The 24,046-nt window shown below is 41.2% G+C and overlaps 2 protein-coding genes, 1 non-coding gene and 2 pseudogenes across 5 annotated transcripts; 1 reads left to right on the top strand and 4 right to left on the bottom strand.

Moving 5' to 3' along the window:
- Nucleotides 1–543: 543 nt before the first annotated feature.
- Nucleotides 544–2,265, bottom strand: LOC148347398 (solute carrier family 2, facilitated glucose transporter member 11 pseudogene; annotated as a pseudogene).
- A 4,506-nt stretch (nt 2,266–6,771) lies between these two features.
- Nucleotides 6,772–8,935, bottom strand: LOC148347397 (solute carrier family 2, facilitated glucose transporter member 11 pseudogene; annotated as a pseudogene). Its single transcript, XR_015847971.1, has 2 exons — nt 7,265–8,935; nt 6,772–6,899 (listed from the first exon to the last, which is right to left on the bottom strand). The product of XR_015847971.1 is annotated as a solute carrier family 2, facilitated glucose transporter member 11 pseudogene (transcript).
- Nucleotides 8,936–9,282: 347 nt separating this feature from the next.
- Nucleotides 9,283–16,647, top strand: LOC148347395 (uncharacterized). Of its 2 annotated transcripts, none has more exons than XM_088323004.1 (7): nt 9,283–9,855; nt 10,171–10,305; nt 10,391–10,516; nt 10,609–10,711; nt 12,499–12,652; nt 13,767–13,908; nt 13,964–16,647. In XM_088323004.1, the coding sequence occupies exons 1-7, from the start codon at nt 9,836–9,838 to the stop codon at nt 14,064–14,066; spliced, it is 783 nt and encodes a 260-aa protein (XP_088179130.1). In that variant the 5' UTR covers nt 9,283–9,835; the 3' UTR covers nt 14,067–16,647. The 2 variants fall into 2 exon arrangements, with proteins under 2 accessions (XP_088179130.1, XP_088179129.1); XM_088323003.1 differs by having other exon boundaries at nt 10,579–10,711.
- Nucleotides 10,964–11,147, bottom strand: LOC148347396 (U2 spliceosomal RNA). The gene has a single exon (XR_015848189.1). It is a non-coding gene; the product is annotated as a U2 spliceosomal RNA (small nuclear RNA).
- Nucleotides 16,648–17,600: 953 nt separating the features above from the next.
- On the bottom strand, nt 17,601–23,985 carry lcmt1 (leucine carboxyl methyltransferase 1). Its single transcript, XM_088323002.1, has 11 exons — nt 23,584–23,985; nt 23,423–23,514; nt 23,232–23,353; nt 23,087–23,163; nt 22,958–23,019; nt 21,951–22,053; nt 21,734–21,854; nt 21,575–21,676; nt 19,103–19,194; nt 17,933–18,030; nt 17,601–17,863 (listed from the first exon to the last, which is right to left on the bottom strand). Exons 1-11 carry the CDS (start codon nt 23,667–23,669, stop codon nt 17,841–17,843), a joined length of 978 nt encoding a protein of 325 aa, XP_088179128.1. The 5' UTR covers nt 23,670–23,985; the 3' UTR covers nt 17,601–17,840.
- Nucleotides 23,986–24,046: the final 61 nt, after the last annotated feature.

Genomic DNA, 24,046 nt, shown 5'->3' with positions numbered 1-24,046 from the left:
TTAAGAGATCCACCCATAGTTAAGAAGGTTTAGAGGTTTGATACTGTTGTGTTGTATAGCTGCGATTTCTTTAAACACATATTAAACGGTTTATAGAATAACCACTCGTCCAACTCCATCAATCATCAATTTATTGACCTCATCCTTCCTTTACATGTTAGTGATGCAGACTCAAACACGGACACAAGGGACAGAGTTTCAGCCTGAGGGTTTCATGAGCAAAACTGGAAGGTAGGTCAAACAACCAACAACACAAATCACAGTCTGGAAAGACAAAAAGCTAGCAGAGAACTCTCAGATGGCAGGGTCCAATAGTCCAAGGTGAAACCAGTCCAACAAGAACCAGGAGGAAAGAAGGCGTCTCTGAGCAGGAGGGCAAAAACCATCCGTCAAACTTCGCTTTTTGAACCATTAGAAAGGAAAAATGCTCGACAGAGCCCAGAGAATCATAGGCTTCTCTCTGACCAGTCTGGGCAAGATTGCCGGCTCGCGCTGATGCAGACATTATTGAGAACTTTTACGGGTCCCTTAAAACAAGGACTAAAAATCTTTTTGACAGTTTCTTCACCAGAGCCAGCACCTGATTAAACAAGCGCAAAATAAATTGTATTTTCTGATTTTATTTTTCTTACATTTTGCAATAAATGCCATTGCACTATTTTCTGAGGCCGGTCTACAAGCACTACCTAATATTCTCTTAGTCGACGCTCTCTAGGGTTGAAATGGTCTCAAGCATGGCCTCCAACCCTTTTATTTTTACGATCAAACCTTGCCGTGATCTGCGCCAGGCTCTTTCCTTTTGTTTCTGGGAAGACAATCCCAAAAAACACAGCCGATACCATGCACACAACCAGGAAGGGCAGAAAGCAGAGGTTACCCAGACCTCTGACGATAAAAGGAAAAACCATTCCCACCAGGAGCACACTGAGCCACATCAAGGATCCGCCGATCATGTACGCCGCCGGTCGGGCCGATTGGTCGAAGATCTCCGCCGGTATGATGCCGGTCACGCCTGCCGGGCCCAACCCGAAGCTTAGGATGTAGGCGAAGACGCATACCATGCTAAGGTAGGGCATTCCTTCGACTCCTTGTTTTTGGAACGTGAGGGCAACAGTGAATATGATTGACCAGCATGACATCAAAACGTAGCCACCAACAAGAAGAACCTTGCGGCCTACTCGTTCAATGAGGAGGTTACTCAAGATGGAAGCCGTCAGTTCAGATAGCCCTGTACCGATGGTGGCGTATTGGAGCTTGTCCTCAGGGATTTTCGCTTGAGAAAATACATAAGAGGTGTAAAGATAGATAGAGTCAATTCCACAAAGCATCATGGCACTGCTTGCCACCATGACCGTCCGGAGTTGGCATCGTACGTCGGGATCCCTAAAAAGAGACCAAGGTGTCTTTGCAAAACCCGCCGATCCAGAATCGGAATAAAACTTCTGCTCTTCCAGCATTTCGTCCATTTCCGAAGTCAGAACCACACCGCGAAATCTTTTCAGCGCTCGAACGCATGCTTCTTTATCTCCCCGGTCTATGAGGAGATACCTGGGGCTTTCTGGAAACCAGGGTAGCGTCATCACCTGAATCAACCCGGGTAGCATATTGCTAGCGAGTAAATACGGCCAGAGAGGCTCTGTTCCCAACACTACAGTCAATCCAACGACTTGGCCGGAGAAAATCCCTAAAGCTGTGAATCCTGCACAGGAAAATGCCACGGCGCCTCGGAGATGTTTCGGGGCGCTTTCTCCAAAGTACATGGGCTGGATGTTCATGCTCACCCCAGAATTCACCCCTACCAGGAACCGGGCTAGGATGATGATCTCGAAGGATCCTGCCGCTCTGGACATCAGGAAAATAAAACCTCCGATGAAGAGAAAAACATTGTTGAAAAGTAGAGACTTCTTCCTTCCAAAGTGGACTGCCATTGGACCGGCTAGCAAGGCTCCTAGCAGACCTCCTAGCGAAAATGCCGACACGATGAGAGTCCAAACCAGAGTCACGCGGGAAGTATCTAGCCCTGTTCCCCATCGTTCCATGTAAGTATCATTAATGAACGTCTGGATGTAGCTGGTTGGAGAATTGATGACAGAAATATTGTAGCCGTACTGGAAGGTTCCTCCGATTGCAGCCGAGCAAACCGTTAACGCGAGGGTTTTGGAGCTCGGTTTGCTTGTTTTTCCAGGTTCTGCCGATTCCGTCTGCATGCTAATACTAAAATCTAGTGCGAGGTAAAACTGAACAAAATGATCTTCTCATGTGAGACGAAGCTTCTCCTTTGACACTTTATGCGAGCAATGAAAACAAAGATGATGCATAGTTGTATATAAACCCAGCATCTGTCCAATAGTTCAAAAATTGCAATTACTCTCTTACTAGTGAGTTGCACATAAACCTCAGTACTGTTTTAACTTAGCCTGATTAAAATATTAGATGTAGTGTGCAACCTTCACGCTCCAAAGTTTGGATCGTTTGACTTACTCATACAATCAATGTCTTCAAAATGGCCAAAACTTTTTGAGAATATTTTATGAACACAGTAAAACCCAGGATACGACATTATCGGTTCTAAGGTGAGCATTGTAAAGTGAAATTGCTTTATGGTGGGGCATAGAAAAAAAACTATGCCTTGTCAGTTCTTTAAAAGAACAAAATAGTATATTAAAGGCATTTCTTCGGTGTAAAATACTCGCATATAATTATAAACATAAATAAATAGCTTTTGTATGACATGACCTGAGCCGGTCCGAAAAGTTAGAGGGGGTAATGGGACGCAGGATTGAAAATTAAACAGATTTTAAATTCTAAACTTGTGAGGCTTGTCATGCCCTTAGAATATTTCCCTATTCCAAATGACAGTCCAGATCGTCGATTGGTTGGAGCTCATTGTGTGCCTCTTTGTATTACTTTGTAATTGCTAGCTTTGTTTCCATGGTTATCATGTTTTTCTCTATTTAGCTTGGACCCATAGCAGATTAATACAATACTGAAAATACAGTATTGTACCGACAACTTTTTACAAAGCACACAAGATTCTAAACTAAACAAAGCAAAACATACACTGGGGGGAAGTTGAGCCAATTGCATATCGGCATTTTCATGATCCCGTGACACAAGCTAACAGACCAATATCTTATACAATGTTGACCAAACCAGACAAGCATCGTAGATCTGTAACCCGCTAACTAAATTGTTGTTGATGCTGTATAGTGGGGGAAATGCCATAAAGAGGGGCTGAAAAAAACAGCATATTTCACACTGTAAAGTAAAAATATCCTAAGGTAGGGGCGTTTCCTATCTTGTTTTGATACAAATATTTGAACACAAACATACAACATGAGATAAATATTGAACATTAAATCATTTATTTTCGATTATACATCATATATATCTGTGTCATTGATTATCAAAGCAATATTATATATATATATATTGGACTGTCTCAGAAAATTAGAATATTGTGATAAAGTTCTTTATTTTCTGTAATGCAATTAAAAAAACAAAAATGTCATACATTTTGGATTCATTACACATCAACTGAACTATTTCAAGCCTTTTATTATTTGAATATTGCTGAATTTGGCTTACAGCTTAAGAAAACTCAAAAATCCTATCTCAAAATATTAGAATATCATGAAAAAGTATACAAGTAGGCTATTCAACTAATCACCTGAATCATCTAATTAACTCGAAACACCTTGCGAGGGTTTCCTGAGCCTTAAAAACACTCAGCTTGGTTCAGTAAACTAAATCACTGCTGATCTGACTGCTGTCCAGAGGACCATCATTGATACCCTCCATCAGGAGGGTAAGACACAAAAAGAAATTTCTCAAAGAGCAGGCTGTTCACAGAGTGCAGTTTCAAAGCATATCCACAAAAAGTCTGTTGGAAGGGAAAAATGTGGCCGGAAACGCTGCACAACCAAGAGAGATGACCGCAGCCTTAACAAAATTGTGAAGAAGAGCCGCTTCCAGAATTTGAGGGAGCTTCAAAGACAGTGGGCTGAAGCTGGAGTCCTGGTACCAAAAGCCACAGTTCACAGGCGTGTCCAGGAAATGGGCTACAATAGCCGTATTCCCATGGTCAAGCCACTTCTGAACTCAAGACAACGGAAGAAGCGTCTGACTTGGGCTATGGAGAAGAAGCACTGGACAGTTGCAGAGTGGTCCAAAGTCCTCTTTTCAGACGAAAGCAAGTTTTGCATTTCATTTGGAAGTCAAGGCGCCAGAGTCTGGAGAAAGGCTGGAGAGGAGCAAAATCCAAGTTGCTTGAAATCCAGTGTGAAGTTCCCACAGTCAGCAATGGTTTGGGGAGCCATGTCAGCTGCTGGTGTTGGTCCACTGTGTTTCATCAAGTCCAGAGTAAATGCAACTGTGTACCAAGAGATTTTAGAGCACTACATGCTTCCATCTGCTGAAAAGCTCTATGGAGATGAGGATTTCATTTTCCAGCATGATCTGGCACCTGCCCACAGTGCCAAAACCACCAATAACTGGTGCACTGACCATGGCATCACTGTCCTTGATTGGCCTGCTAATTCCCCTGACCTGAACCCCATCGAGAATTTGTGGGGTATAGTTAAGAAGAAGATGAAAGACACCAGACCTACAAATGCAAATGAGCTGAAGGCCGCTATCGAAGCATCCTGGGCATCAATAACACCTCAGCAATGCCACAGGCTGATTGCCTCCATGCCACGCCGGATTGATGCAGTAATCCGTGCAAAAGGATTCCCAACCAAGTACTGAGTGCATCAATGGACATTTTCAAATGTTTGATTTAGTTTTGCTGTTATAAAATTATTTTTTTACTTGGTCTGAGGAAGTATTCTAATATTTTGAGATAGGATTTTTGAGTTTTTTTCAGCTGTAAGCCAAAATCAGCAATATTCAAATAATAAAAGGCTTGAAATAGTTCAGTTGATGTGTAATGAATCCAGAATGTATGACATTTTTGTTCTTTTAATTGCATTACAGAAAATAAAGAACTTTATCACAATATTCTAATTTTCTGAGACAGTCCAGTATATATATATATATATATATATATATATATACACACCGGTATATAGATAGATATAGCACTTTTATTTACATAGTGCAAAGAAGTTTGTCATGCATGAGCAAAACTGGATTTCGTTATTTTCTCAGAAATAACGAGATATCAAATAATAAGGAAGGAAGCAGCAGCTGATACAGCAAATCATCTTTTCTTTGGCATGTGAAACCGTAACGGGGACATTCTGCGAAAATGCATTTCAACATACAAGACCTTGAGCGTTGCGACATGATGCTGCTCTGTCTGAAAACTGATCATTTTTGCTAAGATAAATGCTGAAACTAAAACAAGTTGTGAATGCTCTAGAGGCATCCAGTTTAAAGATTTCATAAATTATAGATGGCACAAAATGGTGGCGACTGTTATCTTTCTGGTCCAAAGGAAGGTTTTTTTCCTAATTTTACAATTGCAGCAAATGGAAACTCAGTCAATTCCGTTTTGTAATTCCAAAAGCGCGTCATTTACAAAACAAAAGAAATCCTTGCAAAAAGTTCCTTGTTTCGGCATAATCCAGAAGCCAAGGATTGTTTTTGGTTGAAGATGGTTCAGTAGACCCCTTAGATACAAGATTAATCTGTTCTTAGGTGTGGAGATGGCGAAGTTAAATTGACGTACAGCAGGGGAAAGAAACCTATGATGATTAAATAATGCCTTCTGAACCCTTGGTACCACTAATAAAAACATTAAAATAACAAAGAGTATGTAGTTATGTGAAATATATGTGTGTATGTTTAAATGACATTTTAATTAACATATAAGTAAATGGAAAAATGACAATTTATTAACTTTGGTGTAATGTGACTTCAGCTAGTCGAGTGGAGTAGCGGGTGGATGCAGGGGTAAGTACGTGGCAATGGAGGATCAAAATCATGAAAGTTATTTTACAACTTTCACTTGCTGTGAATGTCATGCCCTTAGAAGACCTCCAATTTTAATTGCCTCCGGATTTGTATTTATAATCCCGGTTGTCAATTGGTTACGAAAATTTAACTTATCAAGGGTAGCATTTAGTGGGTCTTCAAGCTTCATTTCCATGGTTTTCATGTTTTTGCTTGTCATTTTAGCATAATTGCAAACTTTGGTACCTAGAGCGGGCAGCGCGGCGGCGCAGTGGTTAGCGCGTGTGCGGCACAGTTCTGAGGTCACGAAATTGAACTTAGTGTGTGGAGTTTGTATGTTCTCCCCGTGCTTGCATGGGTTTTCTCCGGGCACTCCGGTTTCCTCCCACATTCCAAAAACATGCATGTCAGGTTAATTGGCCAGTCCAAATTGTCCCTAGGTGTGAATGAGCGAGCGAATTGTCTGTCCCTGTGTGCCCTGTGACTGCCTGGCGACCGGTTCAAGGTGTCCCCTGCCCACTGCCTGAAGATGGCTGGGATGGGCTCCAGCACCCCCGCGACCCTACTGAGGATAAGCGGTGCAGATAATGGATGGATGGATGGTACCTAGAGCAAACAAATACAGTAAAGTCTTCACGAAGCACACGGGACTTTAACTTAATAAAGAGAAAGTCATTGTGGGAGGTAGTTAGACCAACAGCGTATTGGCGTTCTCATGATATTGTGACTCAACCAATTGAAGACCAGCATTTTAGATGTTGAACAATAGAAATATCAAAGCGGTAACTAAATATACACACAAACCGGCAAAATAATCATAGAATTATTTGTTGTTGATGTTGTGGGTATTGATAGTTAGTTAGATAGATAGTATTGTTAGTTGATATAAAAAAGGGCCGGAAAATCATATTCTCTCACAAGATAAAGTGAAAACTTGTAACGTAGGGGTCGCTGTATCACGGGGGCTCTACTGTACAAGCATATATTTTCAGACACAGAAGGCTCCCTCTTATCTTTCAGATCTGATCTGCCACTATGTCCCGGGCCGAAGCCTACGATCTGAGAGTGCTGGTCTTCTGATGATCCCGAGAGCAAAGAAGTCTTCTGCTGGTTCGAGAGCGTTCTCCATCCGGGCACCGGTGCTGTGGAATGCTCTTCCCCCTGAGATTCGATCTGCAACCTCAGTGGAAATGTTTAAATCTAAACTTAAAACTCACTTCTACTCCATTGCATACGAATAACCTACTCCTCTTGTCGGTTGAAAATAGTTTGTGTAATATAGTGTAACAATCTGTGAAGCCCTTTGAGACTCTTCGTGATTTAGGGCTATACAAATAAAAATGACTTGACTTGACTTGACTAGAAGCTCAGAACATAGGAATACTTCAAGTTCCCCAGGTTCATTCTTCAAAGTCAGGACCTTCTGCCAAACAACTGATGTCACTGACTTCCCTTTGCAGATCTTGATCCTCCACTGACTCCTCCACTTTCTCCCCCCTTAACTTCCGTCCATTCTTTTTATCAAATTCCGCCGTGATCTCGGACAGGTTCTTCCCTTTGGTCTCCGGGATCGTCATCCCTAAAAACACGGCTGACAGAAAACAAACAGCCAGGAATGGGAGAAAACAGAAGCTCCCCAGACTGCTGACGATGAAAGGGAACAACATTCCCACCAGGAAGAGACTGATCCACATTAGCGACCCGGCGACCATGTAAGCTGCTGGCCGGGTTGATTGGTCAAAGATCTCTGCCGGAAGGATCCCCGTCACGCCTGCTGGGCCTAAACCGAAGCTGAGGATGTATGCAAACACGCACGCCATGCTGAGGTAAGGCATTCCATCCACACCTTGTTTCTGGAGCGTGAGGGCAACAGTGAAGACTACACACCAGCAAGACATCAGGGTGTAGCCACCTACGAGGAGGAACCTCCTTCCTACTCGTTCAATTAGAAGGTTACTCAAAATAGAAGCCGTCAGTTCTGATGCTCCTGTACCGATAGTGGCATATTGGATCTTTTCTGCAGGGATATTCGCTTGATTAAATATATAAGAGGCGTAAAAGTAGATCGAGTCGTTCCCACAAAGCATCATGGCACTGCTAGCCACCATAACTGTCCGAAGTTGGCATCGTACGTCGAGATCCTTAAAAAGCGACCAGGGTGTCCTTGCAGAAGTTTCCGATCCGTGATTTGAATACCTCTGTTGTTCTTCCAGGATTTCTTGGATCTCCAAAACCGGAGCCACTCCGCCTCGGAGTCTAGCAAGAGCCCGGATGCAAGCTTCTCTATCTCCTCGATCGATGAGGAGATACCGGGGGCTTTCTGGAAACCAGGGTAACGTCACCATCTGGATCAACCCAGGTACCATGTTGCTAGCTAGTAAATAAGGCCACAGAGGTTCTGATCCCAACACTACAGTCAATCCCACCACTTGACCTAAAAAGATCCCAAAGGCTGTAAAAACGGCTGAGGAAAACGCCACGGCACCTCTGAGATGTTTTGGAGCGCTTTCTCCAAAGTACATGGGCTGGACGTTCATGCTCACTCCAGAATTTACCCCCACCAGGAACCGGGCTAGGATGATCATCTCGAAAGAGCAGGCCAGCCTGCACGGGAGAACCAAAGCTGCACCGAGCAGTAAAAAAAAATTGTTGAAAAGCAAAGAATTCTTCCTTCCCAAGCGGACCGCCATGGGTCCAGCTAGTAGAGCCCCCAGGAGACCTCCAAGAGGGAAAGCTGATACTATGATAGTCCAAACCATAGTCACGTGGGTCGTGTCCAGGATTCTGCCGGTGCGCGCAGTGTAGGTATTGTTGATGAAATTCTGGATAAAGATGGTGGGGGAATTGATGATGGAGATGTTGTAGCCATACTGGAAGGTTCCCCCGATGGCGGCTGAGCAAACTGTCAGAGCAAGTGTTTTGTTAATTGGCGCTTTGCCGGCTGCTTCTTCTTGCACGTTGCACGCCGGTTTTCCATGCAACATGGCGGGCAAATATAGGAACGGAAAACAAGGTGACGAGGTCGCTGAAACGATGAACGTCCCTTTTGGATTTTTGTCAAATGCCCATTGAGGAAATAACGGGCGATAAACGAAACTGACACTTGTCGTGGTCTGACGAATTTAATATGTCCTCATCTATGACTGTGAAAATAAATAAAACCCTCTTTGGTTATTCAAAAGAGAAAATTCCAATCAATAATACATTATCTATATAAAAAAAATATAGATTTATTCCACAAACTTCATTATTATAAGGCACAAGCAATGTTTTTTTTCCTACAAGATCACGTTAAGGGTTAAAATAAAAAGCCGGTTGGTCGTACATATTCTACGTCATAAAACCGCGACTGTCAATGACATGTGTGGTGAAAATGTAAACAAAGCCGGTATTTCTTTATTTAGTTCATTCTCGGTTAATAGTACGGCAAACTATATCAACTTTTGATGACAGTTATTTAAAATCATTGATACAAAGATATTTAATGTATCTTATATCGTTAAAATAATCGTAAAACTTTTTTTTAATATATAAACTAAATCTTAAACAGCTATAGACACAATGACAAATTTAAAAAAGCAATTAACTCTGATAGGGTTTAAATATTTTCGTCATCATAACGCGACTGTTGGGTATTCGTCTAGTACAGTATACTATAAATGGAAACAACGCAGTTGAAGGTTAAAAATGTCTTAGTTTTTATTTTTTTAATCATAGAATAGCTAATATACGGCTCAAGGCACGTAATCTTATCCAAGAACCAAACAAGGGATTTCATTAAGATGACATTCCGCAATGAACTCTGATTGGGTTTACATACTTACGTCATCATCAGACGTGTGTCATGTCGCGTGTGGTATAAATGTAAACAAAGCCGGTATAGCTTCATTTCGTTCGTCCTCGATTAATAATACAACAAACCGGATCCTATTAAGGAATGGGCCTTGATTTACGAGCGTGAGTCTGTTTTTAATGATTATTTGATTAATTAAAAGTATTTACTCCAAATTTAATGCTACAATGTTGGCAACAAGAAAAGATAAAAGGCCTTTTTGATCACAGTTTGTTAATGTGTTATGCCATTATAACTTGAGCAAGTTATTAATTTCTTTGCATTTTTATTTATTGTTTGACTTCAGAGTCTTCATGTAGTAAATACTGCGATTACCATATACTTTGTTCTTGTTTGACGGCGAAATGAATACAATCATAATCATCCTAATGTTATGTTACTGTTTTCACTTTTCAGTTGACCATATTTTTTTACCATAGGAAACTGTCACCACCCAAAAAGGAGGATGAAAAGAATAACCCAGTATCTAAGAGGAAATCTGGATCATTAAAAGATGAGCCTGAAAAAATTAAAGTGATAGTGAAAAGACAATCCAGTTCGAGTGGGAGCAGCAGGTCAGACCATATTTAGTAGTTCAAGAGAAGAAATTATCCTGATGTTATTTACGCAAAGTTGTGTTCCTCCCACTTGTCGGCCCAGTTCCAGTAGCGGCTCGGGTTCCAGCTCGGGCTCCTCTGGTTCTGGTTCATCTAGTTCCAGCTCATCATCTTCGTCCTCGCCGAGTCCTGACCGAAAACCACAGAGCAAACAGCGCTCCAGCTCAAAGTAAAGATGGTTTGATGAATTGGTTGAATTGATGTATTTTGACTGACTTATTTCTCTGCGAGCATTGGTCCCAAACCATCAACTGATTCCAGGCCCAAGTTGGTCGAGAAAGTAGATCCGGATCGACGAAAAAGGAGTCCAACTCCAAAATCCACCAAGATCTACCTCGGCCGGCTGACGAGAAACGTTATCAAGGTGAATGTTTCAAGGATATTTTAACAAGGGTTGCATGTTCAAAAGGGGTAACATGTTTTTCCTTTTTTTGTTCATTTTTTGACATGCAGGGTTTTGGGGTTTTTAAGGGTTATTGTTCTATCTTCGTTATTCATTATCCATTATCCGTTATCGGTCAGTTCATAATACGCTACAAAGCCTAGGAGCCGGGCCACTTACTCTCAGCCAAAAGGCCAAGCTAAGGTCCTAGCCCTGAAGCCTTGCTGCGATCATTGCGAATGCACCGTTCCCGGAGGTACTGCAATACCGGGCCGATGCGTTGAGTGGACAGAGCAAGCTCTTATTCCATCTCCGGATTGCAAAAATCAAAACATGCATAAGATTCTCTGAATCTCTAAATGGACTGTCAGCGTTTTTGATGTTCTATTAGTGACTAAAAAATGATGTCACAAGGGTTCTTAGTGAGGTTTCTTAGCCAACCTTTTTGAAGCTACTTTTAGGTTACTGATGAGCGCAAATGGTGATCAGTTTGATAATTATTTCTAAAATAAACAACATATCATGTTATTGCTATGTGATCATTATATTATTACTAGAATATATTCATTAAAGTCGGGTTGAAATAAGTCAGTCAACCACAAAAACATATACTCTACTATGTAGAAAAGCACTGAGGGATTCACACATAAATATAGAAGCTAATTTTTAATAAGAATTTGATAAGAAATTATCATGTATATAATGACACTCATTATGTCAATGATTTTCCACATGTAGTGTATTGTAATGCATTGCAAAAGTTGGTCAGAGTACCTCTGGAAAGAAAGCAGACACAACTGGCTGGAAATGAAAGAAGACTCAGTTGACTCGGCTCAAATGGCCTGGAAGGAGACTTTTTCAAGTCAAAATGATGTCAGAGCCAATGGAGGATTGTCTCAGAAAAGCTGTTTGTGCACTAGTCCAAAGTTTCTCAAGGAAATACATGATAACTTGAGCCCCTTTTTGTGGACCGTCCCCTTAAACAAAGCAGTACATGGTTTCGATTTTAAGGTACTATCCCTCTTATTAGTTACAGTAAAATCATGAACCAAAATGAAATGAAAACAAACTATACTTTAGACTACATTTTAGGCGCCCTTATAATATAAGCTTTAAAAATGGTGCCTCAAATTTTTTTAACAAAACAAAGTGTGCTTTGGCTAGAAAAAGGTTGAGAAATCCTGCTACATTGTCACGGTTGTGGGTGGGTGAACCGGATCTTAGGGGCACCATTTCATTTGGTGTGCCTTGGACAAGTACAGTCTAATAGCACCCATTCCTCTTCAGGCCAACCAATGTTTCAACCTGCTTTCCATACACAAGTAAATATTATCCTTTTAATAAGCAATCACATACTCTAGTGTTTCTTTAAATGTCACATTTTAAATCGACTTATTCTATATGTGAGGTAAAAGAGACCAGTAAACTCCTTCCAAAATTAGATTTAATGACCACGTTAACACTGCATCGCACACACATACACTTTATTCTCTGACCAATCAGTGGTTGTTAGTGACTGACGTCACGTTTCAGTCCTGGCTGTATTTTTGTAACCTCGACAGAGGTGGTACCAAAAACAGTGGTACCAGGTACCAAGAACTTTTTGATAATGGAAAACCAAAAAAAGGCAAGGCGAGCTGGAACCATTTAGCACCTTCAGAGTAATTCAGATTCTGTTCACACTGGAGTCAGATAACAAGTGTACTCTTTCTTATCAGTCGGGGCGTCAAGATTCTGATACCCTGTACCTATTGCTTTGCCTTCCGAAGGAACACATCCAGGAGATCTTCTCCACCTATGGCAAGATCAAGACGATTGAGATGCCTATGAATCGCCTTCACCCCCATGTGTCCAGGGGCTATGCATACATCGATTTTGAAAACTCGAAGGACGCGGAAAATGCTCTCAAGTACATGGACGGAGGTACTAAAGTAAATTCATAAAAAGCTTTAAATTATACTGTACTCTCCTGCAATAATACAGTAATATTGCATATTGCTGGAAGTAAGGGCCAGCAGACCACATTTTTGTCAGGCCTGGCGGGTGTTTTCTTGTTGTTGTTACTTTATTTCCACCTAAAATGAACTGCACTTGTGTGGCTGTGATCCATTATCCCCAGTCCCATTTTTCTCTTGAGTGCGGGCCAGCAGAACATAATTTTGTCAGGCTTAGTGGCTCTTTTTTGCCGTTATTGCATTTCTGCCTAAAATCAATGATCCATTATCCCAAGTCCCATATAGCTGCAAGCAGCAGAGAGCAATTTTCGGGGGAGCCATGTTGTTCTGGCCCGCCTAAAATATAAATGCATTGCTATGGCCGCAGGCGGCACGGCAGATGAGTGCTTAGCGCGTCCGGGGGCAGTTCTGAGGTTATGGGATCAAATCCAGCCACCAGCCTTTCTGTGCAGAGTTTGCATGCTCTCCGTGCTAGCATGGGTTTCCTCCGGGCACTCCAATTTCCTCCCACATTCCAAAGACAAGCATTTTAGGTTAATTGGCCGGTTCAAATTGTCCCTAGGTGCCAGTGAGTTGTCTGTCTGTGTGCCCTGCGACTGGCTGGCAACCATTTCAGGGTGTCCCCTGCCAACTCTGTGAAGACAGCTGAGATGGGCTCCAGCACCCCCCGCGACCCTACTGAGGATAAGCAGTGCAGCTAATGGATGGATGGATGTTATGTCTGCAATCCATTATCCGGTTGACTATTGCCAAGAACAGGGGCCAGCAGAGCACGTTTTTTTGGTTAGAGCCGCTGAAGTGTGCCATTGTGGCTCACTTAATATGGAGTGCACTGTTTTGGCTGTGACCCATTAACCCCAGTTGACCAATGCTGTGAACGGAGGCCGAGAAAACAAAATTTGTATCATGCGTGGCGGCCCTCCTAAAATGAACAGCACCCATGCGGCTGCGATCCTTTATCCCAGGTCCACTTTGCGTATTTTTAATCGCTAGGGGATCCGGTCCCCATTAACCGTGATAATCCAATGATGACAGTATATATGTCAAAGGCAGCAAATTATTCCCTTTTTCTCTCCTTCAAGGACAAATTGACGGTCAGGAAGTCACAGTCATTGCTGTCCTGACTCCCGCGGTGCATCCTCCACCTCGGAGGAAGTATCTTCCACGCAGAAGGCTGCCTTCGCCTCCCATGCGGCGAAGATCTCCACCCCGGATGAGGAGAAGGTAAGCTTTTGCGCTCGTGCTAGCGCTGAAAACAACACCAATTTTTCTTTTTCAGGTCTCCCAGGTCACCTAGGCGACGCTCACCATTACGGCACAGGCCACGGTCACTCCATCGCCGTCGTCGACACTCCCGTTCGAGTTCCAACTCCTCCCGCTAGAACATAAGATGAGCACTGATATATTGTGACTTTAAAGCAAAAAGGGTTTTAACACTGCTACAAATGTCAATTCGTCATTGATCTTGTCCCCAGTGTCCCCCGATCACCATAAATATTTTTTTGTGAAACATATCAAAGGCAAGATCCAATTACCTGCACAATCCACTCTTTTAAGAGCACTTTTACAATCACAATGCCCTCTAGTGGACATTGCACTGACTTATTCCGCTTTTGTATCTTGCTCTGCTTGTAAAATGGGAGGAATTTAAATATTGCTTAATTTTTTAGATATTATTGAGAACTGACACAGGGGATGTGCAAGGTGAAGGTTTTTCTGTAGTGTTTTACAGTTACAATTTCACGTTTTTTTGGCAGCTACATCATAACAACGCCTTATTTTACATTATATAGAATTTAATCGTTTTTAATGTAATCATATAGCCGGATATGTATGTGAAATCAATCATTGGATGATTTTTCTCATGCAATGATTGATTTTAAATTAAATGAAAGGTAAATATAACTGCCATAAATAGTTGGCAGATTTTTTTTCAGCAGTTAATGTGGAAAAAATGGGTGTAAGCACCCATTAATTAAATAAATAATGAAATGTATATTCTTATTGTAATTGAAAACATTAATCGGAACATTTTATATTTGCTATTGTCTTTCACATTTAAAAAACAGTTTTTTTTTTAATGGAGGGAAAATAACTGGTAGGGGCCACCAACATGGTCAAAATAGCTCACCAGTGACTGCCATTTTCTTGGAAATTTGATTTTTAACTGGTGTTGACACGATCAGTGTCTTTACATGCATGACTTGAAAAGCGCTATATAAATGCAGACCATTCATTCATGATGTCTTTCCTAAATTATTTTTAAAACGAACTTTATTTTTCTAAATAACTGTGCCTTTGCTGGTCGACTGAACCTATTCAACCCTACTTCTAATAATTTTAACCTGGTAATTACATACTGTAGAAGTAACACGAGTTATATTAAGTCAAGTTGTATTAATTTGTATAGCCCTTTATCACAAGTCTCAAAGGGTTTTACAGAGCACAACAACTTTAACAACAAAATAACTGGTAAAATATAACATCAGCTATATCAAATATTTTTAGGAATAGGAATTTTTAAGCAAAATATGGAAAAATTAAATATGTAACTTGGTTTACATAGAATCCAAATGCCAAATATGATTATATAGTCAAGACCGGAACAGAAACAGGACCCAATTGTTTTATTGAAAGAAAGAGGAAGGGCTGCGCCCACGATCTGATGTTCACTGGATGCGGGTAGCAAGTCGCTCTCGTACTCGGATTGTGATCTGAATACGGAAGTGGATCTTCCGTAGCGAGCGATGGCGGTGTCAGGGACGGGAAAACTGGTCAGTAGCCGGGACTAGGAGAGCAAAGCGTGGTCGGAAACGAGTCGTAAGCCAGAACGGGAGAGTAGGCATAGTCGGGAACAAAAATGGGTCGTAAGCCGGGACGGGAGAGCAGACTTGGTCGGGATCAAAACAGGTCGTAGCCGGAGACAAACGGGAGCAGAAACGGGACAGGTGGGAGTCAGGGTCGAAAAAAGCTTGCCTAGTATACACAGAGGTTCGCAGAAGGACTGACAACAGGGGATTGACAGGACTGGGTTTGAATAGGGACAGGGAGCCAATCAGAGCCTGCAGCGGTTGGCGCTAAATGAGCGAGCACAGGTGATTCATGACATATGTATATATATGATATTGTAATGTAAAGTTCATACTCAGGTAAAAAACTAAATGGGAGCTAAAAAGCTAGCTAAAAAGGGTAAAGCCATCTAAATAGCCAGACGCAAAACTAGATGGCTAGCTAGAGATGAAATAAGCATTGTTCTTTTACTTGTTTTTTTGTTTTCTCATGTTCAAAAGAAAGTGTCATGAATTCATTTAAAGACATTAAAAAATAAATTGCATATTAGAAATGCAAATCAAACAGATAGTAACAAAGAGTAGCTTAAGGAATAAAAAAAAATTGGAACCCGCTGAAAAATGTAGTACGGCCCACTATACATTTCTGAGTATGCCACAAAAAGGGCGTCTGTAAGACATTTGCAATAGAACTTGTGATTTTTTTTTAAATAAATGCAAACCAATTGTGCCCCTTGGCCGCTAGAGGGCAGCAGAGCATATACGCTCTGCTTTAGCAAGGCCAGCCTAGTACAGTAGTTTGATTTGACAGTCTAATCTTATTGCCAATGCTCTGCTCAAACTTTCAACAAGTATACTGACGAGGGCACAAATGTTATTTTTTCATATCAGCCGCTTTAAGAGTCTGAAAAGTTTTGAATTGAACTTATCTTTTAAGTTGTAGGAACCCTGTCCTATTTAACTGCTGTAGAGAGGCTATTTGAGTGGTATATTTGTTCTAATGGGACACAGGCTCTGTCTGGCATTGTTATTTCATAAATTTTATCAAATCATCGACAGAGAAATAAAATGAGCTGAAGAATTAGCTTTTGTCTGCAGGTTTGCGGTTTTGTTGATATTTGTCTTAAAATATATGGTTTGGCTCTCTCAAATAAAAACATTTTTTTTGCTTTTATCAGTGTCTGAAACTCATGACAAAAGGTTACCGGAGACCAGCCATAAAGTTGCCTGCCCCATTTTTCACAACTTGAAACACAATAAGACGACTAATCGAAAGAAAAAAAAAAACAACATTGTTGCAAAGTATTAAGGATTGATAATCAGAATATATAACAGAACAACACTTTAAAATCAAGTTTATTATAAATCTTCTTATAAGATTCATTGCATGTATATGGCATCGCTGTTTTCCATCTGCCATCAGTAGGTACCTGTATTTACTCATCTTCATTCATGCAATGTTTGCGTTGCGTCGTCTGCTACAAGCCACGTGAACTCTTCTTTCCAAGATGCTTTTAATGTACGTTTACGTTTTGTAGAGTCATACATTTTGTTAGATTCTTTTGAATCTTTCTTCTGGGGCTGAGGTTTTTGCTTGATTCCTAACGACTTCTCCATTTTTCTTGTGTTCTCTGTCTACTTTGGAAAATGATATGCAAATGCAAAACCAAATGCAAATAGGAGAGTCTGGAAGCACTAAGTTATTCGATGCAGGCTTCTAATTGGCTGCAGAGTATCCAAATTGCCAAACGAACCGAAATTTCCAAACTGAACGAACATTTCGAAATTGGAATAAACATTTGAAACAAGCTACCATTCCATCCTGTCAAATAATTTTATTTTTTAAAAGTTGGTTTTCTTGTTCTTAAAAAAGTTGTCGGCCACCCGGGCGGAGACGTTTTGTAAGTTGTACGCTCGACTTAAAAGATGCACGCCCCGGGCGTCTGGGCAGACGTTATTTCAGACACTGCTTTTATGGCTAAAAAAAAAAGAGAAAAAGTAGTTTGCAATATTCTGTGGTCTATGCAGCCCTTTGAGACTCCTTGTGATTAAGAGCGTCACAAATTGACTTGAACTACAGCATTCAACTGACAATCTTAAAGAATTAATTTCACTACAATACAGAAATGGAGTCAGAGTGATCAATTTATCAATTAATAAAAAGTAAAAAAATGGCACATAAAGTGTTTGACATTCTTTTACTATCCTGCTTGGGTGAGTAGACCATAAAACAGAGGTTGTCCTGTCTCCAACTTTATGAAATATCTTTAAAAAAATATCCAGTGTTTAGAACAATAATTGACGAGCTGGCAGATAAATTCATAATGAAGTCGGCCAATCCATCATTGGAGGTGAAATCCTTTTCAGTCAAAACGCCAACTGGGCCAAACCTGAGCAATCGGAACAAAGTCGAGGATGTGAATGTCTGACGTGAGCTGAAAAAGTCAAAGCGGCGTTACCCAAACAGAGCTTGTCCTTCGTAGCCCAACAGATACTGTAGTGCTGGAGGAGTTGTTGCAGCAGCTCCTTTTCGTCCAGGAACTCCAGTCCCTCGATTCTGCGGTAAGTTATCAGATAATCGTGTTGAAGCGATCCTGAATTTCTTGCTATTTTAAGGAAAAAAGCTGAAATGGCCTCTCGTGGTCTGATGAGACCGTGCTAATTTAAAGCAGTTTCAGATAGTAACTGCAAATATTATGAGACCAACTTTGTCCAAGATTTTATTGCTAAATGAAGTAAGCAAACGTAGAAATATATCCCGTAAAATCCTGACTACAGAGCGCACCAGATTAAAAGCCACATGCTCAGATCTAAGAATGACATTTTGTCTTCGTACGAGCTGCACCAGATTTTAAGCTGCTGGCTAAAACTGAATGAACTCATCTCATCTCATTAGCTGCACCGGTTATCCTCAGTAGGGTCGCGGGGGTGCTGGAGCCCATCCCAGCAATCATCAGGCAGTGGGCAGGGGACACCCTGAACTGGTTGCCAGCCAATCGCAGGGCCTGAATGAACTCATTCACGTCCATTTCTCACATTTAAAGCCTGCCACACACCTAGTGCCCTTGCATACCTGAAGCTCTTACGCTCTTCCTGCAAGTTTTTTACGTCACGTGTTTTCGGAGGTGATCATTCAAGGAGAATATTGGGAGTGATTACGAATATGAGCATAATTACGACCTTGGTAGAAAAAAAATGCGAAAAAGGGCAAATGTGAGCCCTTTATTTAAAGGCTAAAGTGTGGCCTTTGTGCTGTTGCCATGGTTACAGGCCAAATTGCATTTGTTTTTCATTGTTCCTGGAGGATTAAAGGAAAGTCCAGCGACCCGATAACAACTCAGACGAAACAGGAAGAGAACAGAAGCTTTTTAAAGAGATAAATTTCACTGTTATTTAATTCGGATATCTAAATTGAGGACTGTGGGTGGAAAAGTTGCAATATCGTGAGAACGTAGCACATATTGAGGTCGGCAGTAGCTCGAGAGGTAGAGTGCCTGTTTCGAGACTGAGATAATTATGGAAGTGTGTTTGTGAACGTGCAAGTACATTGTAGAGCAATTTGGGCGGTCTTGAAAAGCCCTAAATAAACGCAGTCCATCCAAACACATGTACACTAGTAGTATTACTACCTTGTCACATCATCCTGTGGAAGCATACTGTAAACCGTCACCATGTCCAGGGCATCGGCGTGATCCCAGCCGGATCTGAGAAATCGATCCTTCTGCAAACATTTTAAGAAAGAACCACAAATTTTAATCAACACGGCCCAGAAAATCATTGGCTGCTCTCTGCCAATTCTAGAGGACATTGCTGGCTTGCGCTACTACAGCAGAAGTAACAACATTATTAAGGATCCATCTCACTTAAAACTTTTGCCAGTGTACAAATACTACCTTATAAATATTACCTACCTATCCAAATATTATATTTTTCATCTTGTTCTTGTGAAATGTCCCTTTCCTACTTTTGGGTAGCCATCCACAAGCTTCTGGCCAGCTTCTTTTTGAATCTTTGACCACTCCTCTTGACAGAATCCGCGCAGTTCAGTTAAATTTGATGGCTTTCGGACATGGACTTGTTTCTACAGCATTGTCCACAAGTTCTCAATGGGGTTTAAGTCAGAACCTTGGAAAGGCCATTGTAAAGCCTTAATTCTAGCCAGATTTAGCCATTCCATTACCACTTTTGATGTGTGTTTGGGGTCATTGTCCCTTTGTAAACCCCAACTGCACCCAGTTGACTTTAGGTTATCTCGAAGAATATGAAGGTTATCCTCCTGCTTCATTATCCCATTTACTCTCTGTAAAGCACCAGTTCGATTGGCAGCAAAACAGCCCCACAGCTTAATACTACCACCACCGTGCTTGACGGTAGGCATGGTGTACTTGGGGTTACAGGCATCATATTTTCTCCTCCAAACATGTTGCTAGGCATTGTGGCCAAAATAGCTCGATTTTTGTTTCATCTGACCACAGAACTTTCCTCTAGACGGCCTTATCTTTGTCCATGTGATCAGCAGCAAACTTCAGTCGAGCCTTAAGGTGCCGCTTTCGGAGCAAGGGCTTACTTCTTGCACGGCAGCCTCTCAGTCCATGGAGATGCAAAACACGCTTGACTGTGGACACTGACACCTGTGTTCCAGCAGCTTTTAATTCTTGCCCGATCTTTTTGGTGATTCTTGGTTGAATCTTCACCCTCTTGACCAATTTTCTCTCAGGAGCAGGTGATAGGTCTAATTTTCTTCCTGATAGTTGCAGTGTCAAAACATGCACTTTATACTTACAAACAATTGTTTGCACTGTTGCTCTTGGGACCTGTAGCTGCTTCGAAATGGCTCCAAGTGACTTTCCTGACTTGTAGAAGTCAATGATCTGCTTTTTTAGATCCATGCAAAGCTCCTTTGACTTTCCCATTGTAAAGTTTGTGGGTGTTTGCATCCAGTGAGCCCTATTTAAATGGCCTCAGAGAAGTCACCCGCTGTAGTCACTCATAATCACTCACAAGAAGTTAAGAGACCATGCTATGAAATCCATTTCACTGATACAACTTTCCAAGTCACCAAAATTACTAATTCGTGTTGCTGTATGTATATTTTGACCCAGCAGATTCGATTACTTTTTCTGTAAACCCAGAATAAAGTCATAAAAGAACCAAACCTCATGAATGTTTTTTGTGACAAAGAACTATCTGAGTTGTAGAAATAACTGGAAATTCAAGTGAGCCATGAAATTAAGTTCTTCATAAGTGTATGTAAACTTTTTACCACAATTGCAGTGCTCCCGTTTGCCCGCGTCCCCGCGTGCTAGACGCATGATTTTTGTTGGGGAAGCATAGTCTCAAATTAACGTGCGTCCCCGGGACGCAATCTTTTTGCCACAAAATTGTCATTATTACCCGATTCCTTTTTTTTAACAAAGATTTACTGCACTCCAAACTTTTCGTCAGGCAGATCCGCCATTGTTGATTTGGTTTCGCGATCCGAGTTTTCGTCTGCACGCCGATCTCGGCCAACGAGATCTCGTGTAGTGAAAGGACATCCGTCTTTTTTTAGAAAACCGGCTTTTTTGGCTCAACTCATTAAAAAGAGCCGGCTCTCAAACGGCTCACTTGCTTTGATGATTGATATTACGAATTATGTTGTATAAAGAAGTTAAGAAAAAAAGGAAGTATAAGAGGAGAAAATTAAAAAAAGACAGGTTTGTGGTTATCCTTTTAATCAGTATATTACCAACAATAATTTGATGCAGAAAATGAATTAATAATTTGATGATTAAAACTGAATGAATATATAGATTTTTATTATATATTTGTCGCTGATTTACGATTTTATCCTTGATAACACTCAATTTTGGGGACACGGATCTCTGTTGGGACCCATAGATTTTTGAGCATGCGAGTCCCCGGGACCCATCACTTTTCAGAGGTAAAATGAACACTGCAACTGTATGTGCGAGTATACACGGTACTTAATTTCGGTTGTGCTGGTCATTTTCGTACTTTGAAAAAGGGGTGAATATAGTGAAAATATCTTTGTTTTAAATATTGTTGGATTCATTTCATAACTGCGTGGGAGCAATCAATTATCAAATTACAAAACTCACCTGAGAGTCCAGAGATTCGCATACCTCCACCCCTGCCAGCGTGCACTGGCGCCGCTGGAGGTTCTCGATCATCACCTGGCCGAAGCGGTCACTCATGTTCACCTAGACAGATCAACCTGAATGTTTTGACCGTATCAATCCTGAAAAACGATTCCTTACCTGTTCGTAGTTGACAAACATGGCGGTGTGAAACGTCTCAGCAGCCCAGTGAACCAAACTGGATGACTGAGCTGGCGTCATGTAGACCAGAACACACTCTGTGAGCAGCAACGTAGGCAACCTGGAGGAAATCAGTTTGCTCAAAATAAACCTGCTCTCTACAAGTACATTTCCATCTTCGGTATAAATAGGAAACCCACATTTCATGCTCACGTACTCTGGGTTAAGGTGGAACTTCTTCAGGTTCTCGTCCAGAGTTGCCACGTCTCGGAGGTCGGCGGCGATGATGCAGTATCGATCTGAGTCCAGGCTGGAGGCATCTGAGGATGTTAATGTGCATAAGTACTAATTGGGAAGGCAGAAGATCCCCGGGATACGGCGTCCCCGCCTTATGAGTTTTCACTTTACAGTGTGGGATAAGATTTTTCTGTCATTCTTTACAGCGGTTTCCCCACGATACGACATTAATGACAAATTATTGTGCGTGCGCAATAAATCACAACTTTGCGGTGTTCGTGGGTGATTGGTTGTCCGTCATATTGGTCGACGCCATATAAAATGCTTGTCTGCTATTGGTCTGCAATAAAGCATCATTAAAATAAGGATATGCTATTGGCTGAACTGACTCCCACAATGCCTTTCCCTTCATTCGGTTCAGAATCTAGCGTGCTTTATAAAGATTTTACTCTATTTATTTTCTATGGCCCACAAGGCTTGCAGTAATGCTAAAGATAGAAGCAAAAACTTGATGACCATGGAAACAAAGCTTGTAATTATCAAAAAGTATGAAGAGGGCACACGAATGGATACACTTCAATCAACGTTTAGGACTATTTTTTAAAAATAAGGAAGACATTTTTAAAGTTTTAAAATCATTTTCATTTTAGATAAGCTGTAGCCGTCTCCTCCCCCATCTGTATCCACCCGCTACTCCACTCAACCAGCTTAAGTCATGTCACATCAAAGGTAAAAAAACCAATGTTTTTCTTTGAAATGTTTATGTCGTTTTATTATATGCATGTATATTGCACACAAGTAGTTCTCACTATATACTATTTTGTTTTTATCTGGGGACCTAGGGGTTCGGAACGCCATAGCTTATTACCACAGTTATCTATTCCCTGCTGCATTTTCATTTCACTTTGTGATCCCCACCTCAGAATAGAATAATGTCGTATCCCGGGGGTCCACTGTATTCACATTTATGGAACTTGGGTCGTTTACCTAGTAGCAAGGAATCTGTCGAATGGGTTTCGATGATGGGTTTGGACAAGAATGGTTTAGTCCTATTTGAATCAAATAAACATTAGAATGTTTTTACCAAATGTATAACATAAGATCTACTTATCGTACTTGATATAATGTATTTTTCTGGCCACAACTGTAGGAAAGTCGATTTCGAAATACTTCTTGGGTAAGGCGCCTTCATCCTGTTATAAACACACAATGAACAAATGCCACCCATTTCTCAAGAGGTAGATGATGGCCAACAAAACACCTTAAGTCTCCAAAAGGTGGTGTCCAGCCCTGCACCTAGATTGATCACTTGACAGTCATTTTGAGTTTTCTTTATGAACGCACCGAGGAGATGGTTGACACCTTTGACACGGCCATAATAACCTGTTAACACACAAAAACAATCTTATAAACACACAAGATTAATTAGTAGCTCATAGCTTCATTGTTTACCTCGGTTGATTTCTGGTGCTTTCCTTTCACCTGGTGATCTCACAAAATATTGAATGTAAGGATCTTTCCAGTATCCTTTACTACTGGCGAACCTAGAAACAAGAAAAAAAAATCAATGAAAACAACATAACCGGTGCAGATTTCTCATGCACAAACGTCACCTTTTGCATGCCGTGGCATCATCGCACGTCGCCCGCACGGCTTCGTCGGACGTATCCGTGTTTGTGAAAGGATGCCGAGTGGCCATGAACGATCTTGAATGCAACGTTAAAGAGATGTGAACATCGACTCAAGCGTTGCACGATTGTTGTTGTTGTTGTTTCCTTGCAGGAGGCTAGGCTGACAAAGCCTTATAGCACGTTATCGAAGAACATTGCAATTAAACTTACTGTCAGCTTGCCCAGTACATAGAATAAAGCGATCGGGGCCAAAAATAGAGTATTTAATGACCTATAACTGTATGGTTAGTTGACGTTATGATGCTATCATGACAGGCTGTAGCGATTGAATTTGGACCGGAAATAATGTGTGCGTACTTCTTTAGTTTTTTATTAGCGACTGTCATCTGTGTAATAAGAGCAACACTGCCACCTCTGGTGTGAAATATATAAAGGAAACGTATGA

This window comes from Urocampus carinirostris, chromosome 19 (genome assembly GCF_059441175.1).
Source record: "Urocampus carinirostris isolate Australia breed hairy pipefish chromosome 19, RoL_Ucar_1.0, whole genome shotgun sequence".
Lineage (NCBI taxonomy): Eukaryota > Metazoa > Chordata > Actinopteri > Syngnathiformes > Syngnathidae > Urocampus > Urocampus carinirostris.
The sequence above is the reverse complement of the archived record's forward strand: the minus strand, read 5'-3'. Positions and strand labels throughout refer to the sequence as shown.

Bases quoted from the DNA above. Each gene is read 5' to 3' on its own strand.
- lcmt1 (XM_088323002.1), bottom strand. From the start codon at position 23,669: ATGGCCACTCGGCATCCTTTCACAAACACGGATACGTCCGACGAAGCC. The intron at 23,164-23,231 runs GTGTTTTGTTGG...TGTTTATAACAG, and splicing joins CCACCTTTTGGAGACTTAAG to GATGAAGGCGCCTTACCCAA. The intron at 21,855-21,950 runs GTACGTGAGCAT...GATTTCCTCCAG, and splicing joins AAGTTCCACCTTAACCCAGA to GTTGCCTACGTTGCTGCTCA.
- LOC148347395 (XM_088323003.1), top strand. From the start codon at position 9,836: ATGGGCCTTGATTTACGAGC. The intron at 12,653-13,766 runs GTACTAAAGTAA...CTCTCCTTCAAG, and splicing joins TCTCAAGTACATGGACGGAG to GACAAATTGACGGTCAGGAA. The intron at 13,909-13,963 runs GTAAGCTTTTGC...TTTCTTTTTCAG, and splicing joins CCACCCCGGATGAGGAGAAG to GTCTCCCAGGTCACCTAGGC.